Source organism: Pimephales promelas, chromosome 3 (assembly GCF_988280905.1).
Source record: "Pimephales promelas chromosome 3, fPimPro1.hap1.1, whole genome shotgun sequence".
Lineage (NCBI taxonomy): Eukaryota > Metazoa > Chordata > Actinopteri > Cypriniformes > Leuciscidae > Pimephales > Pimephales promelas.
In genome coordinates this window covers 11,533,269-11,551,865 of record NC_142771.1, presented here as the reverse complement: position 1 = coordinate 11,551,865, position 18,597 = coordinate 11,533,269, and the positions used below count along the sequence as shown (strand labels likewise).

The following is an 18,597-nucleotide window of genomic DNA, read 5'->3' as shown; positions in this document are numbered from 1 at the left end:
ATTAATAATATACATAATATGTATTTAAGGGGGCCAGAAGGCCAATTTAGCAGAAATCGCCATGATTGGTCATCTTTCATTAGGGACAGCCTAAAATCGTACAATGTGTACCGGGCTGAGTCTCAAATTTGTGTGACCCAATGTCAAATCGACACACTGCTGAATCTACTGTGGGTGTATTTGTTTTAAATTTAATTAAGAAAACTAAATAACCTAGAGAAATATATGTCTCAGATTTAACCTTTGATCTGTACATCAGTATATTCGGGGAATAAAATTATAATCTCATTCACGGTAGTGAAAGCTACATGTGCAAAAGTAACCGTGAAGACTTAACTGTAAACACAGCTATTGTGTCTTCATCAGCTTTTCCATATCTATATACTGGCCCTGATAATCATCACGAATACTACCGTTTGCTCCATTTCTGTAAATCCGTTTATATGAATGAATCACTCTTTCACCCGTTGCTCTACAGTTTTCTTCTTCATCTACTGAAATTGCTGTAGTTCCCGGATGTCAAATGTTGAATTATCTGTCGAATTTGAACCTGGATTTGTGGAACTTAAGCGAAATAAAATACAAACCCAATTCCATAAAAGTTGGGACACTGTACAAATTGTGAATAAAAACAGAATGCAATGATGTGGAAGTTTCAAATTTCAATATTATATTTAGAATACAACATAGATGACACATCAAATGTTGAAAGTGAGACATTTTGAATTGCCATGCCAAATATTGGCTCCTTTTGGATTTCATGAGAGCTACAAATTCCAAAAAAGTTGGGACAGGTAGCAATAAGAGGCCAGAAAAGTTAAATGTACATATAAGGAATTGCTGGAGGACCAATTTGCAACTTATTAGGTCAATTGGCAACATGATTGGGTATAAAAAGAGCCTCTCAGAGTGGCAGTGTCTCTCAGAAGTCAAGATGGGCAGAGGATCACAAATTCCCCCAATGCTGAGGCAAAAAATAGTGGAGCAATATCAGAAAGGAGTTTCTCAGAGAAAAATTGCAAAGAGTTTGAAGTTATCATCATCTACAGTGCATAATATTATCCAAAGATTTAGAGAATCTGGAACAATCTCTGTGCATAAGGGTCAAGGCCGGAAAACCATACTGAATGCCCGTGATCTTCGGGCCCTTAGACGGCACTGCATCACACACAGGAATGCTACTGTAATGGAAATCACAACATGGGCTCAAGAATACTTCCAGAAAACATTGTCAGTGAACACAATCCACCGTGCCATTCACCGTTGCCGGCTAAAACTCGATAGGTCAATAAAGAAGCCATATCTAAACGGGAACCAGAAGCGCAGGCGTTTTCTCTGGGCCAAGGCTCATTTAAAGTGGACTCTAGCAAAGTGGAAAACTGTTCTGTGGTCAGACGAATCAAAATTTGAAGTTCTTTTTGGAAAACTCAAGTTGTTATCAGCGCTCAGTTCAGAAGCCTGCATCTCTGATGGTATGGGGTTGCATGAGTGCGTGTGGCATGGGCAGCTTACACATCTGGAAAGGCACCGTCAATGCTGAAAGGTATATAGTTCTAGAACAACATATGCTCCCATCCAGACATCGTCTCTTTCAGGGAAGACCTTGTATTTTCCAACAAGACAATGCCAAACCACATACTGCATCAATTACAACATCATGGCTGCGTAGAAGAAGGATCCGGGTACTGAAATGGCCAGCCTGCAGTCCAGATCTTTCACCCATAGAAAACATTTGGCGCATCATAAAGAGGAAGATGCAACAAAGAAGACCTAAGACAGTTGAGCAGCTAGAAGCCTTTATTAGACAAGAATGGGACAACATTCCTATTCCTAAACTTGAGCAACTTGTCTCCTCAGTCCCCAGACGTTTGCAGACTGTTATTAAAAGAAGAGGGGATGCCACACAGTGGTAAAAATGGCCTTGTCCCAACTTTTTTGAGATGTGTTGATGCCATGAAATTTAAAATCAACTTATTTTTTCCTTAAAATTATCCATTTTCTCAGTTTAAACAATTGATATGTCATCTATGTTGTATTCTAAATATAATATTGAAATTTGAAACTTCCACATCATTGCATTCTGTTTTTATTCACAATTTGTACAGTGTCCCAACTTTTATGGAATTCGGTTTGTAGACCGAAAATTGAAAAGTGAAATATGAAAGGTGAATATGGATTTTTTTTAAATAATGAAAACGAGTGTGAATTTTTTTAATTGATATATTCACAGCTTAAACATAATGAATTTCAGCCAGTAAAAATACAAGCCCTAAAAATACAATGCATTAAAATGCAAGCAGGGTTAATGCAATGCATATTTTTTTGTCTGTTTCAAAAACATTTGTCATTATTTTACTTCCATAGAGTAACATCCTGTAGGTTAATTTGTAAATTATTATGTTGTATATGTACTTAATATATTTAACATACTGCACACACAACATGATCTGTTTGACACTTCTATGGGCGTAAAAAGTGTGTCTTCAGGGTAACTAACCACAGGATGGAAACACAAAAAAAGTGGCTAATCACTCTGTATGTGTTTGGTTTGAGTTCTGTGGGCTGTATGAGAAAGTTAATCAAACATTTTTCAAAACAACATGTCTTGTTATCTATTCATCATCAGGGTAGAGATATCTCCCAAATCAAATTTGAAATATGATGTAAAAATAAAGCCATTTCTGTCCCACAATTCCTGTAAAGCTGCGACATGAAAGAATCAATCTCCACATCACAGCAACACCAACACAAAGGGGTCTGGGACATTGCTTGTTGACCTGTCCAATTCATTAATCTAGCCCAAAGACATTGTTTAACTTCGGTCAATGTCAGCACAATGTGGCTTTAAATCTGTCACCCAATCATTCCCATAGGCACCTCTGAACATAAGACGATTGTTACATACAATACCAAAAACATTAATGCATTAGAAACTGCATGGGAGATGAAACAGTAGAACGTTCTTGAATAACGTCACCTTCATAGCAACCCGAAAACAGGAAGTGACGCATACAAATGCACACATCAGTGTTAATCAGCACATCGATTTGAAAAAATAACACTTTAGTAAGTACATGTTAATTCATTTTAGTCGGTACTTAAATGTATAATATCACAAATTTATAATAAATGTTTCAAATAAGCCACATTTATTGAGCCCATTATTTGTTTGGACATCTGTAAGAATTAATGTACATATACGTCAGAAGAAAGGTTTCTATATATAAAACCTTAAAAGGTTTCTTTTAGGCGCTTCATGAAGGGGATTATTTTTTAGGATTATCATCACGGCATTATGTATTTGGTTTAATTAAGTATTATTTTTTATTATTAAATTGTATGAATTAAAAACCCTGTAAACACTTTTATCACAAAAAAATTAAATAAAAGTAACCAATTAAACGTAAGCATTTTGTCAATATTTAAGACAATTCCCAACGCAGTCAGGAGATAATCTACGCTGTCTTTATCCATATACATATACAAGACAATTAATTTAGAACCTCCTAATTTAATTACCTGTAATGCTGTATATGTAATATTAACAGTATTATTTCTTTATTTTTGGATTTTAATTAAATAGTAAAGATTCTGAGAACAGATTAGCATCCAAGGAACTTTACTCAACACCAAACTGACACCATGATGAAGCCTATTTTCATTTTATAGACCCCGCGCCGACGTCACAGTTACGTCACGACGCTAGCTGGAGGCAAAACAAAGTGAAAACTGCAGGCAAAAAAAAAAAAAAAAAAAAAAAAGTGAAAACTGCAGGCGGCCAATGCAAAACAGCACAGATTCGGCTACATAATAAGGAGCTTTAATAATTGTTATTATTATTAAATGTCATCTTGTTGTGTTGTTTGGTGCAAGAATTGATGAAAAATTAATATGCTGTATCTGGAACTTTTATTTCTAGAAAATATTCACATCATTAAAATTTCACTGTAATGACACTCTTTACATTGTCGTGGTCTCGGCGCTGGCTCGGCAGAACTGCGGATCGTGCACACAAGTCTTGCACAGGACCATATAGGCAACTAAAGATTTATATGCCCTCAGTTTCTCTTTACGATCGGTTTCTCTATAAGGTAGGTGTAGAAGTCAGGCCACTCAACCGAGGTAACGTACGTTAATCCTGTCAGATCGTCCATGAGTGAGCGTGTAGGCGGCTACGGGTCGGCCAATTTGGTTCCGTCCGTTAAAAATAACTTTTGGAAATAACAATCGCGGTCCTGGACACTGAGTGACCTTACACATTAAGATAATATCGGATTTTCTCCACTCATTGTTAAAAAACAAGCTAACAATCCTTGCTAACTAGCGTTAGTGAAGCGGCCAAATGGATCTTTCTGCCTCCACCTAAGCTCCGCCCACAAAAAAACGTCACCATGTTTACCAACTGTAAAAGGGTCTATTGCTACATTAGTTGGCAACCTTTCCCCGCCTCCCTCCCTCCCTCTCAGTGTCAGCAAGAGCAGGGGCTGGACTGCACTCACTAAACTCTCACTGGCACTTCAGGCTTCTTCAACATTTAGAGTCAGTGAGAAAGACACAAGACCTACTTCGGGAAGCAAGATTGAGTAAAGGAGGCATTCAAATAAAAAAGGCTCACAACTTATTTTTTTTTTCTAGATAGTGAGAGGAAAGTGAAGAGTCTAGTCCTGCATGGAAACAGAAGACAGTTGGTGAGGAACGACTGTTGAAGAGTCTCAAGACATTTCTTGCACGGGATTGATCAGGATCAAATCATAAGCTGTTTTCATTTATTTTTCTTTTTATCGGATTTTTCATTTCTCGTTGACTCTTTGACCATGAGGAACATGTATCTGCTGAGTCTGGGTGAGTCACACTTCAGATCTTTGTAGGATTGAAGTTTCCACAAATCAATGTAGAGACAGATGTTTGTGTGGAGCCACTGTGTGGTTTTGCTAACTCAAACGTTGCCCTGCCGACAACTGCGTAATTTACTGTTTTAAAAATAGAGAAACAGCAAATGGCCATGAGAGGAAACTGCCACAGATAGGAAAAACTGATGTCACAATGGGGTAGTATTTGTGTGAATCAGGGTCCATGAGCGCTGGTTATCTGGAAAGCACCAGATAAATGTGAGAGATGAATAGAGAACAAGCAGAGGGTTCTGCTCCGGTTCCCGTAGTCTTTGGAAAACAACTGTGAATTGAAATAAAAGAAGGATCAGAAGGTCTGGTTATTAGCACATGATTTTGGAGAGATTGAAACAAGGACTGATATATGCAAACACTGCCATGAAAATGTAAAGACACTGACATAAAATCACAATAGTGTGCGTTCAGTATGGGATGTTGTGGGACAATACGTGAAACTGGGTGTTGTTTAGCTGGGTTAGTTCAGCCAAATATGACAATTCTGTCATTATTTACGCACCTTCACTCTTATGGGTTCTTGACTAAATTTTAAAGAACCCTTTATGCTAAAAAGGTTCAATATAAGGAGAAATATTTGCATAATACTTTTATGTTTAACAGGTTATTAATTTTTTCTATTACTAAAGTTTGTTTACGAGCAGATTAATTCATAAAATTTAATTATATATATATATATATATATATATATATTTTTTTTTTTTAATTTATTAAAAAGTAAAATTACCCCATGATGTAACCCCTATAATGTTCCTTTAAAGTCCTTTAAAGTTCTATAGAATCAGAATCCTTTAAAGTTCTATATAGAACATTTCTTCTAGAGATGTCTTTTTAACCTGTATGACTTTTTTTCTGTTGAACACAAAATAATATATTTTGAAGAATGTTGGTAATCAAACTGTTTTCATGAGCAATGACTGCTATTTGGACAAACAAAAAAAGAAAAAAAGAAAAGAAAAAGAAAACTGAAATGTTTCTCAAACTATCTTTCTTGTGTTCCTCAGAAAAGAAGTCATCTTTGGGTGAACTATCCCGCTTGGCTTTGATTCTGACAAAATATTAGCGGAAACCGAATCAGGACAGGAAAGCCGAGGTGTTTTAGGTCTGTCCACACAGTTGAGATGCCCAGGATAATAGGGAGGTGGCATTAAACCAATGAAAAACTATAAGAGGGGGAAATGTTACTTAAACCTTTCTGTTAGGCTGAAATGGTGGAGTCACCACTGTGGGTTGTAAAAAGTCCTACACTGTTTTTAAGAGTCTTCTGTGTGACCCTGCCTGTGGTCAGAGCATGTGATAGTGTGTCCGTCTGAGGGCTGGTTGTGTTAAATCTGTTTGCTCCAGTCCTGCACAGAACCTCACACTTCCTGAATCGCCATCATCTCAACGCAACCGTCATGAACAATGAGTGGAAATAGCATTACATGAATAGATGAATCTTGTTATGCTTCTTTCAACTTTGTCTTCTCAGACTGTTTTTCCTTGTGAATAACAATTTAGCGATTATGGGCGATAAATAAAGGCTGATTTTGGCAGCGTGACTTACAGTATATATAAGATTAGATCATGGCTTAGTTTGACATGCACGACTGTTAATGCTAAATGGCACCAATGTTTACAAACACAGTTCATTTACAGTATTCAAGGCCAATTATGAAAATACTTCTGTTTTCTATTAAAAAAAGTTGAAAAGTTGAAGTGGAAATTAACATGAAAATCAGAATGTCTTAGTATTGTGTTTACTTGGAGGTATATATATTTGCAGGTGTATATATACATATGAAAAAAAAAATGTTTTAATGTGGTCTCAGACATTTGGATCTCTGTATGTGCATCAAGCTATTCAACAGTCATTAAACACTTTTTATTTGTGTTTATAGGTCTTCTATTGGCACTGACAGAGAACATCATGAAGGTGACGACCTGCGACATTGGATTTACAACGAGTAGGGGAAAATGCATAGGTATGGATACAAAGACTAACATGATATAAAACTCTTATTCAAAAGCTTTAAGCAATATCAGGGCTCAACATGATTTTACTTGGATTAAACATCTACATTTATACTGACCCCACAAAAAAAATGATAATCAAGTTTTGTTGATATAGTTTTATATCATTTAAAAAATAGCTATAATTAAAAAAGCTACAAATTATATTGAGGATTTAAGACATTTATGAACTGAATCTGTATGCACTCATTAATAAACTGTAACCAAAAATAAAGAAGAACTTCTGTGGTTATTCATACATTTCCTGTCATTATAGATGAAGATGAGTGTGAGTATATTCAGCCGCCCGTCTGTGGAGAAAATGCAATATGCTCCAATACATATGGAAGTTACTACTGTCATTGTAACGGAGGGTTCGAACCAACTCACAATTTCACATTAACGGATGGCACCAAATGCAAAGGTAAAGATAACTTGATATGACGCATCTTCTCATATGACCTCTGTGTAGCACAAACAACACCTGAATTTCTGTTCATCTCATTACAGACATCAATGAATGTATGGATATAAGTGCTGTGTGCGGTCCTAATGCAGAATGTGCCAATTCTCCTGGAGGTTATTCATGCACATGTAAAAATGGCTACATTTTCAGCAATGGGAAAGAGATGTTTATTGCAGAAGACGGAGTTCAGTGTATTGGTAAGAAAGTATTAGAGCTATAGACATTGTCTGGCCATCTATTGTGCAACATTACTTTTGGTCTAATGTGAGAGTTTTCATGTAACATGTTGTTTATTGTCTGTACCTGAATTACAGACAGAAATGAATGTTTGGATGGAAGTGCTGTGTGCGGTCCCAATGCAGAATGTGCCAATTCTGAAGGAGGTTTATCATGCAAATGTAAATATGGCTACATTTCCAGCAATGGGAAAGAGCTGTTTATTGCAGAAGACAGAGTTCAGTGTATTGGTAAGAAAGTATTAGAGCTATAGACATTGTCTGGCCATCTATTGTTCAACACTGCTTTTGGTCTAATGTGAGAGTTTTCATGTAACATGTTTATTGTCTGTCCCTGAATTACAGACAGAAATGAATGCGACGATCCCGGTGTTTGTGGAATAAATGCAACGTGTCACAACACCCTCGGTTCACATTACTGCACGTGTGCTGCGGGCTTCACACTGACGTCAGGAGAAACTAACTTCACTGATTCAGATGAACGCTGCAAGAGTAGGTCCTTTAAAACTGTCCAAGTCTCGACACATTGAAATTTTAGATTCTGAGAAATGTTTGATCCTTCTCCAACATGTTGTTTTCATGTTGTTAAAGGTGTGTGTGACATTGATGAATCTATCTGCGGAGAAGGAACCTGCACAAACAGCAAAGACGGCCATGAGTGTGTGTGTAAGTCAGGATTCACCAACTATGGACACAAACAAATGAAATGCACAAGTTAGTGTTCTGTTAAGATCTGATCCTTTTGGTTTCCGAACCTGGTCTTGCAGGACAAGGAGTTCAGAGTATTAGAACTATAGACATTGTCTGGCCATCTATTGTGCAACACGTTTTTGGATGTTCAGATGACGTTTCAGATGAAACTCATTTGGCGTTTCATATTGTAGATTAAGTCTTTATGTTCTAACAGTCTGTGTCTTTACATCTATCATTATTTGGTATGGAGATCAGGCAACTTCCTCTTGTGCGCTGTATGAATTATTTTACTGTATGTCAGTGGATTTCACATTACATGTTTTAAGCATATGATAGACACCTTTTTTATAGTACTTTTGTTATTTCCTGTCTTGTGCCATGTTTTGTAGTTCGTTGTAGTTTTTCTTGTTTCCTCATTACCTTGTGAAGCTTGTTTGCCCCTGTGTATTTATTTCCCTCTGTTTCTGTTATCCTCTTGGTTTTGTTCCTTAAGTTCTGTGTTATCTGTTTAATGTGTTACATTATTAAAAACCCTATGTTTAGATCCTTGCCTTCGCTTGCTTTTCCAATGTTATAACTACAAAGCTCAACTGAATTCTAAACTTTGGTGGGTTGTTTAATGTATAAAAAACGCTATCTCACAGCCAATTCGTACGAGTGAGTAAAAGGTTGCTTATTCATACAAAATTTGTAGGACCACACTTGTACGATTTGTACAAGAAATGGTGTTCTGTAATTTAGGTTTAATATAGTGTATAGTAAAGTTACACATAAAGTGTAAGATTTAAGCCATTTTATTGGTCATTTGGGCTGTTGAAAGTACCTTGTTAATGCTTTTATACTTTTAAATTTCCTTTTAATGTTCGATGGTTGAAGGGTGAGTAGATTAAGGATATCTAATTGTGGCACTTTTAATGCATTGCGTTGATAGAACGAGCATCTCACTGATTTACAGCTTAATGTAATAAGTTACACCCATAATTCGTGCAAAGCATCATGGGGCGTAGGAATGAAGTGGATTGTAGTCCTCTTCATTGGTTTGGTGACAGCAAGACCCAATGGTCAGAAAAAAATAGTGCTAGTTTATCTAACATCAACATTAAAGGAGTAGTTCATTTTTGAAAAAAACTCTTGCTGATAATTTACTCACCCCCATGTTATTCAGTCACCGACATTACATTAGTAACCTAGACGTAGACGTTACTGTGAAAGATTTCACAAATCCAAATCATGAAGTTAAGAATTTAAAGAAAAGTTAAGACCAGGGCTGCATTTCCCAATAACGGCGCCTCTTAGCGCGCTACAAAGACGCTAAACATATAACTTAACTAAGGTGTACCATTTCTAGGCATCTTCCCCGTACCATACCTTACTTAAAATATACCTTCTTAAGTGCGACAGTGCTGAATTTGTTGATATCGATGGCTCGAGAATCAATAATTAACCCCTTATTATTAACTTCAGAATTATATGTTTATACAGAGATGTAAAGACTTTTTTTTTGTAGTGGTGGCCACCTGTCAACAGTAATAAGGTGAAGCTAAGGGTGGTCCAGACCTTCCGACCGTATGACTTACAGAAGGTGTAATTAACAAAGAACGTTTCGGGAAAAACTTATAAACGATAAGGTACAGCTACGAACGAAGTAGCGTTAAGAAGGTTTCGGGAAACGCAACAAAGCTGTACTGTGACTATTTCACAAATCAAAAGAGGAAGTGAAGGACTCAAGGAAGGGTTAACATCAAAACTGTACTGAGAGAATTTTACATAACTTGAAGAGTAAAAAGTTGAAATGGAAATTAACATGAAAATCAGAATGACTTAGTATTGTGTTGTTTATTTGCAGGTATATATATAGGTACATATGAAGACTTCAGATGCAAAAGCCTCTAAGTGCCATTTGAAAATTTCTTCTAAAATGACCATTTTTATCAAGCTTGTATATTTAAATTCAGTAATTTCACTTAAATGGCAATTCATAGGTAATCTTCATTGCCATTTAAGTGAAATTACTGAACTTAAATATACAAGCTTGATAAAAATTAACATTCTTGAAGAAAATTTCAAATGGCATTTAGAGGCTTTTGCATCTGAACTCTTCATATACATATGAAAAAAAAATGTTGTAATGTGGTCTCAGACATTTGGGTCTCTGTATGTGCATCAAGCTATTCAACAGTCATTAAACACTTTTTATTTGTGTTTATAGGTCTTCTATTGGCACTGACAGAGAACATCATGAAGGTGACGACCTGCGACATTGGATTTACAACGAGTAGGGGAAAATGCAGAGGTATGGATAAAAAGACTAACATGATATAAAACTCTTTTTCAAAAGCTTTAAGCAATATCAGGGCTCAACATGATTTTACTTGGATTATACATCTACATTTATACTGGCCCCACAAAAAAATGATAATCAAGTTTTGTTGATATAGTTTTATATCATTTAAAAAACAGCTATAATTAAAAAAGATACAACTAATATTGTCACATTTATGAACTGAATCTGCATGCACTCATTAATAAACTGTAACCAAAAATAAAGAAGAACTTCTGTGGTTATTCATACATTTTCTGTCATTATAGATGAAGATGAGTGTGAGTATATTCAGCCGCCCGTCTGTGGAGAAAATGCAATATGCTCCAATACATATGGAAGTTTCTACTGTCATTGTAACGGAGGGTTCGAACCAACTCACAATTTCACATTAACGGATGGCACCAAATGCGAAGGTAAAGATAACTTGATATGACGCATCTTCTCATATGACCTCTGTGTAGCACAAACAACATCTGAATCTCTGTTCATCTCATTTCAGACATCAATGAATGTGCGGATGGAAGTGCTGTGTGCGGTCCCAATGCAGAATGTGTCAATTCTCCTGGAGGTTATTCATGCACATGTAAAAATGGCTACATTTCCAGCAATGGGAAAGAGATGTTTATTACAGAAGACGGAGTTCAGTGTATTGGTAAGAAAGTGTTAGAGCTATAGACATTGTCTGGCCATCTATTGTTCAACACTGCTTTTAGTCTAATGTGAGAGTTTTCATGTAACATGTTGTTTATCGTCTGTACTTGAATTAAAGACAGAAATGAATGCGACGATCCCGGTGTTTGTGGAATAAATGTAACATGTCACAACACCATCGGTTCACATTACTGCACGTGTGCTGCGGGCTTCACACTGACGTCAGGAGAAACTAACTTCACTGATTCAGATGAACTCTGCAAGAGTAGGTCCTTTAAAACTGTAAAGTAATCTAAAAGAAATTTTAGAGTATTTTGAGAAATGTCAGATCCTTCTCCAACATGTTGTTTTCATGTTGTTAAAGGTGTATGTGACATTGATAAATCTATCTGCGGAGAAGGAACCTGCACAAACAGTAAAGACGGCCATGAGTGTGTGTGTAAGTCAGGATTCACCAACTATGGACACAAACAAATGAAATGCACAAGTTAGTGTTCTGTTAAGATCTGATCCTTTTGGTTTCCGAACCTGGTCTTGCAGGACAAGGAGTTCAGAGTATTAGAACTATAGACATTGTCTGGCCATCTATTGTGCAACAAGTTTTTGGATGTTCAGATGACGTTTCAGATGAACGTCAATTCTGGAAACTCATTTGGCGTTTCATATTGTAGATCAAGTCTTTATGTTCTGTGTCTTCACCCATCTATCATTATTTGGTATGGAGATCAGGCAACTTCCTCTTGTGCGCTGTATGAATTCTTTTGCTGTATGTCAGTGGATTTCACATTACATGTTTTAAGACACCTTTTTTTAATAGTACTTTTGTTATTTCCTGTCTTGTGCCATGTTTTGTAGTTCGTTGTAGTTTTTCTTGTTTCCTCATTACTTTGTGAAGCTTGTTTGCCCCTGTGTATTTATTGCCCTCTGTTTCTGTGATCCTCTTGGTTTTGTTCCTTTGCTCCTTAAGTTCTGTGTTATCTGTTTAATGTGTTACATTATTAAAAACCCTATGTTTAGATCCTTGCCTTCGCTTGCTTTTCCAATGTTATAACTACAAAGCTCAACTTAATTCTAAACTTTGGTGGACTGTTTAATGTATAACCAACGCTATCTCACAGCCAATTCGTCCGAGTGAGTAAAAGGTTGCTTATTCGTACAAATTTGTAGGACCACAGTTGCACGATTTGTCTAAACCTGTGCGATGGGTAGGTTTAGAGGCGGGGGCAAGTGTGTCATTCGTACAAATTCATACGAATTGGGCAATTCGTAAAATATGTAAATAAATACTATTTAGCAAAAAATGGACAAATTTGTATGAGTGAGGTCACCTCATAAAAATCTGTAAGAATTGCGGTGAGATCGGGTTTGTATACACCACAACGTACAGTGATTTCAATAGACCTGTATACATGAAATAGTGTGCAAGAAGAAAAACATCAGGTAAAACATAACCAAGTTATCAACAGTTCTGTAATTTAGGTTTAATATAGTGTATAGTAAAGTTACACATAAACTGTAAGATTTAAGCCATTTTATTGGTCATTTGGGCTGTTGAAAGTACCTTGTTAATGCTTTTATACTTTTAAATTTACTTTTAATGTTCGATGGTTGAAGGGTGAGTAGATTAAGGTCATCTAATTGTGGCACTTTTAAAGGAATGAGGTGGATTGTAGTCCTCCTCATTGGTTTGGTGACAGCAATGGTCAGAAAAAATAGTGCTAGTTTATCTAACATCAACATTAAAGATAATTTACTCACCCCCATGTTATTCAGTCACCGACATTACATTAGTAACCTAGACGTTACTGTGAAAGATTTCATAAATCCAAATCATGAAGTTAAGAATTTAAAGAAAACTTAAAAGACCAGGGCTGCATTTCCCAATAACGGCGCCTCTTAGCGCGCTACAAAGACGCTAAACATATAACTTAACTAAGGTGTACCATTTCTAGGCATCTTCCCCGTACCATACCTTACTTAAAATATACCTTCTTAAGTGCGACAGTGCTGAATTTGTTATCGATGGCTCAAGAATCAATAATTAACCCCTTATTATTGACTTCAGAATTATACGTTTATTCAGAGATGTAAAGACTTTTTTTTTGTAGTGGTGAAGCTAAGGGTGGTCCAGACCTTCCGACCGTATGACTTACAGAAGGTGTAATTAACAAAGAACGTTTCGGGAAAAACGTATAAACGATAAGGTACAGCTAAGAACGAAGTAGCGTTAAGAAGGTTTCGGGAAACGCAACAAAGCTGTACTGTGACTATTTCACAAATCAGAAGAGGAAGTGAAGGATTCAATGAAGGGTTAACATCAAAACTGTACTGAGAGAATTTTACAAATCAGAAGAATAAGGAAGGGTTAATTGACCAGAACTGTACTGTGAAACATAGGCGTAAAACTTTTAAACGTCTCGCAGCACGGATGTAGCCTACCTTAGAAAGAAACATCTAATTCGTTTTTTGTTATATAAGAGGCAATCTAGCGCTGGAATGTTTTGTTTTTGAAATCGCGTGCATCATTTCTCTCTTGGGGATTGTGCATACTGCACAGTCTTCACACAATTGAGCACGTCAATCTGTTGTGGAGACTCTCTGTTTGAAATGGGAAATCATTAAACAAAATGCAAAACAAACAAAATCCCTGCTGTTGATATACAATCACTGAGGAAACACCTTTGGTTTTAATTACCAAAAAAAAAAAAAAAAGGATACGAGGAGGCAGGGGCGCCAACAGGAATTTTGGGCCCCATGACAAAAAAAAATCAAATTGGACCCCAGATAAGATAGATTTGTGTGTGTGTGTGCAAGCTTCTAAAATAAATTGCCCTTTATGATGGGAATAATAAAGTCAGTATCTAATAGATGTCATTTAACGGCCAAATGAACTAAGCTAAACCAAATACTCTAAATAAAAAGCATCAAACTGGATTATTTTAGGTCAGGTACACAGAAACTTTTAGGTACAGGTTAAAACACAGAAGCCATTGTGCCTTTGCCATTAAGGCCCGACATTATGGAATAGCTTGCCTATTCATGTTCGTTCTGCAAATGACCTGTCAGTTTTCAAATCACGCTTGAAAACACACTTCTATTCAATTGCTTTTAATAACATGTAACCTGTAACCTATTATAATTTTTTCTTGTTCAGTCTGTTGTGTGATATTATATTGCTGTGTAAAGCACATTGGTCAGCGTGTCTGTATAAATGGTGCTATAATCAATTTTGGCTTGACTTTGACTTGACTTGATTTGTTAAAACTTTCGGCAATCTAAAGTTGTCACGTTTTCAATGTGTTTAATTCAGTTCTGTTAATTATCCCATTATTCCCAGTTCAAGCCCTGTATTTTCCCTCAGTGTTGGTTGGTCGCTGTTAATGTATGGTTGTGTGTTTTAAAGTCCTGGAGTGTTTTCTCTTTTTTCCTGAAAGTTGAGTTTGTAAATAAAACAACTACAACGAGGTTCCTTTGTCCTCGTCTTTGGCATCCTGCATAAACCTGACAATAGTACTCCAAATGTTTTTTTTTTTTTTGTGGTCCGACTGATTAGTAAAGCCAAAAACACGACATTAACTGACCATTTTCGGCAGCAACAATCAACAAAATTTGCGAGTTCTGTTCGGGCATTGTTTACGTGCAGTGCGTTCAGTGCGTTCGATTTCCGGACTGATGACTTGTCGTAAAAACACCCTATTCACAACAATCACATGGCACAGGTTGCTCAAATCACATAAGTACTGTGAAACTAGGTCTCTATATCTTCCGACGGCACGAAGAACTCAACGGCAGCGCATGCAAACCCGGCAGTGTAATGTTCATTCATTAATGTTCATTTATTTTAAATTTAATGTGAGTAGATTAAAACAATGGCCAGTAACATGAATACTTATTAGTGAATGATTAGAATAATTAAAATTGCATGTAAACTGAAGTGAAGAATTCTGCTCGTGTCATGTGAATATCCGCATTCTTACTCTGATTATTATAAATAATCCCATAGTTCACATGTAAACGTAGTCACTGAAACTGTGAGTTGATTTATTTCTTCAAATGTCCTCATTATAGTTCATGATAAAGTGTGTGTGTGTCTCTTTTTCAGGGTCTAAGATCTCTGTCCTCCACATACTCAGTTCTGTACTGGCAGCTTGTCCATATCTGCTAGTGACAGTCGTGCTGATTTACAAATGCTGCAGAATGAGAGGTAAAACATTTGACTGATTTATTAGAAATAATAATCAAGATTATTTTCAATTGGCGAATTGTGACTGCTGTCTTTTGCTTGCTCGCTGGAGGAACTGTGACAATCACTATACACTGTAAAAAAATATTTAAGATTTGTTATCACAACATATTTTCTTCTGTCAAATCAACTTTCTAATAATTTATTTAGTTGAGATAACTTATTATTTTGAGTTTCTGATCGTTAAATTAATCTACTTCATGGTATTAACTCACTTTTTCCAGTTCAATCAACTTAAAATTTTAAGGCAACCCAGGTTACTTACTTTTTTAAGTTAAACCAACAATATTTTTTTACAGTGTAGTAATCACAACATTTTTTCTTTTGTCAAATCAACTTAAATAATTTATTTAGTTCAGATAACATATAATTTGGAGTTTCTGGTGGTTAAATTAATCTCCTTCATTGTATTAACTCACTTTTTCCAGTTCAATGAACTTAAAATTTTAAGGCAAACAGGTTACTTACTTTTTTAAGTTAAAACATCAATATTTTTTTTACAGTGTACAAATGAATTTAATTGAATCTGTCCTTGAGCATTGTCATGATTCTGGTATTTTCCTCTCTCTTTCTTCCCCTGCATACACACACACACACACACACACACACACACACACACACACACACACACACACACACACACACACACACACAGACTCATACACACATGCACACACTTACATGCGCTCTTTCATACTGAGCTGTTCCCTATGAAATCAGTACCTTCGTTTCCACGCCTGTCCTCTCTTTCTCTCTGATCAGCATCTCTACTTCTAGTTCCCTTCTCTCCTTTGTTCTCTGCCAGATTATTAACTTTGTACATGTTTGTGACCGTTCTCTATCTCCTAGTCTTGTCATGCCTAGTCTGGTCTTCATTACCTACTCGTCTACAGTCTTAGTTTGAGTGTTTGTGCTAAACTTGTGCTCTGCCCAGCTCTCCTGCTACTGAACGCTGAGGTCGGTTCTGTGAGTACACCGGTCTACGGCCACTGCTGTTTGCCTACGCTGTTCTCATCTACGAACCATTGCCAGCTTATGTTTATTATTATTGAGAGACTTTCTGTTTGCCAGCCTATGCGGCCAATTGCCTAATTTCTATTGAAGGCATTATACCGGATTTTGCTTTTGGGCCCTCTCTCTCAGCCTTGACAAGGATACCTTTGCTAAGAAATGAATACAGTGAAAGATGATGGACAATCCTAAGTAAAAACGTTTTGTGTTTATTTAATAGTTATATCTGTTGAAGAAGAAGAAACTTCTATCTGATATTAAACCAAGAAAACTTCCATACTTCCTGGAATCACTCAATATCTCATTCACAAGCTTGGGCAGTATGTGCTTTGAAACTGTGTTTTAGTGACAACAGCATTTTTAACTGTTCATGTTTCTTCTTTTAAAATAAAGCTAAAATGCTGATTAGAAAAAAACAAATCTGCAGCGGTCTCTTTCTAACCGAATCACGGAGACTCACGTCACGAGTAGCCTAGATTTGTTGTTTAACTACTGCGCTGTGTTACCGGTGGACATTTTCTTCTAGGGCAGCGAAACAAATGCATTCTGGGAGTTGTTGTCTTTCATCCACATAATCCAAAATTACATTTTCTGGCTTTTCTCAGTCTAGAAAGCTCCAAATTCAAAAAAAAAATTCACATTTCAGCTACATAAATTACCTATTTAAATAAACATTCATCTTTCCAGTGACACTTTTGTACTTTTACTCAGGTGATGTTTGAATGGAGGACTTTTTTATTTAGGTATATACTTTTACTCAAGTATAACTTTTGAGTAATTTTACCACTTTCCAGTATTACACGTTTGATATTTAAAATTCCATTCTCATTCCCAAAGGTAATAAAGTTATTATGAGTTTTAGGGTACAAAAAGGAGGGTGTGTCTTCCAGGCAAATGGCACTCTGTTCTCAAAGGTGTATACTCAATGTAAATTCCCATTGGTAGCAAATGTTTCCATGTAAATCAACTTCTTCCTTAAGTAAGTCTGGGATTGTGATTAAAGTAAATCCCCAAATGTTTGCATGTGAAAAGAGGTTTCTGCTGATTTTGTAACCCAGACCAGCCTGTGATGCGAAAGTGCAAGCAAAACACTTGGCATCATGTATTTTATAATGGCAAGGTATTGTATCTTGACTGTTTATTCCAGAGCATTTGATGTTTTGTATCTATTATCTTTGAACTGATTATGAAATTGTCATGATACATTTACCTGACATAATAATTACCTGACATTAAAGTAAACCTTTGATATTATTCTAATTGACTCTGACATTATTTTCAGTAAAAATTTAAAAAGAATAATCAAACATTCACTCACATTTAATGATGCACAGATATCATTAAAACCTTTTCATTTATGGAGTAATGAGGTAAACAAAGTAATTACTTTGCCACGAGAAACAATCAAAGTTTAATTCTGTATTAAAAGTATTACATTACCACCACTGTGAAACAATCCAATGTTACAATAATGATTTTTAAAAACGTCATGCCTAACCAAAGAAACAGAGCTAAACTGTCTTGCAGAAACACAGAGATGTCAAAAATCAGCATGTCTCTCAACAATGGAGGCTACATTTTTATTTTTCTTATTCATACTGCAGTGCATGCTGGGGGTTTCATATTAACCTGGAACCCAGCATGCATTGCGACATGAAACCTTTGATTGTCACCATTGTTGAGATTCATATGCTGACTAGTTGATGTCTGTGTATAAGTCGAGGAGGAATTTAAAATGTTTTAAGACCAACAAGTCCTCCAACTCGTATGAATATTTAGGTAGTTTGTGACTACTTTCAAATACGACACATAAGAGTGTTCCCTAAATTGGTGCCCCTACCGGCAGCTGGAGATATGGAGAAATGCAACATAAACTTTTGCCTCAATCCATTTTTTTTTTATCTACCGTGCTACCAGTTTAAGTCAAACTCTCAGCTATTCGAAGTGGTACATTGCTATAAAAAGATGTGGATTTTTGATGATTTCAACACATGTGCAGGTAGGGTTTTCCCCACCTCGTATAGTCCTGTATTTAAAAATGAAATTATGTTGTGTTTCAAAACAGTTTTTGTATTTAA

The 18,597-nt window shown here is 36.1% G+C and overlaps 1 protein-coding gene across 1 annotated transcript; it reads left to right on the top strand.

The window, feature by feature from the left end:
* Positions 1–7,175: 7,175 nt before the first annotated feature.
* LOC120473157 (uncharacterized) lies at positions 7,176–17,773 on the top strand. The gene is made up of 12 exons (XM_089128222.1): positions 7,176–7,320; positions 7,407–7,559; positions 7,677–7,829; positions 7,944–8,090; positions 8,190–8,312; positions 10,501–10,584; positions 10,881–11,027; positions 11,114–11,266; positions 11,384–11,530; positions 11,630–11,752; positions 15,368–15,469; positions 16,443–17,773. The coding sequence occupies exons 2-12, from the start codon at positions 7,421–7,423 to the stop codon at positions 16,598–16,600; spliced, it is 1,476 nt and encodes a 491-aa protein (XP_088984348.1). The 5' UTR covers positions 7,176–7,320; positions 7,407–7,420; the 3' UTR covers positions 16,601–17,773.
* Positions 17,774–18,597: the final 824 nt, after the last annotated feature.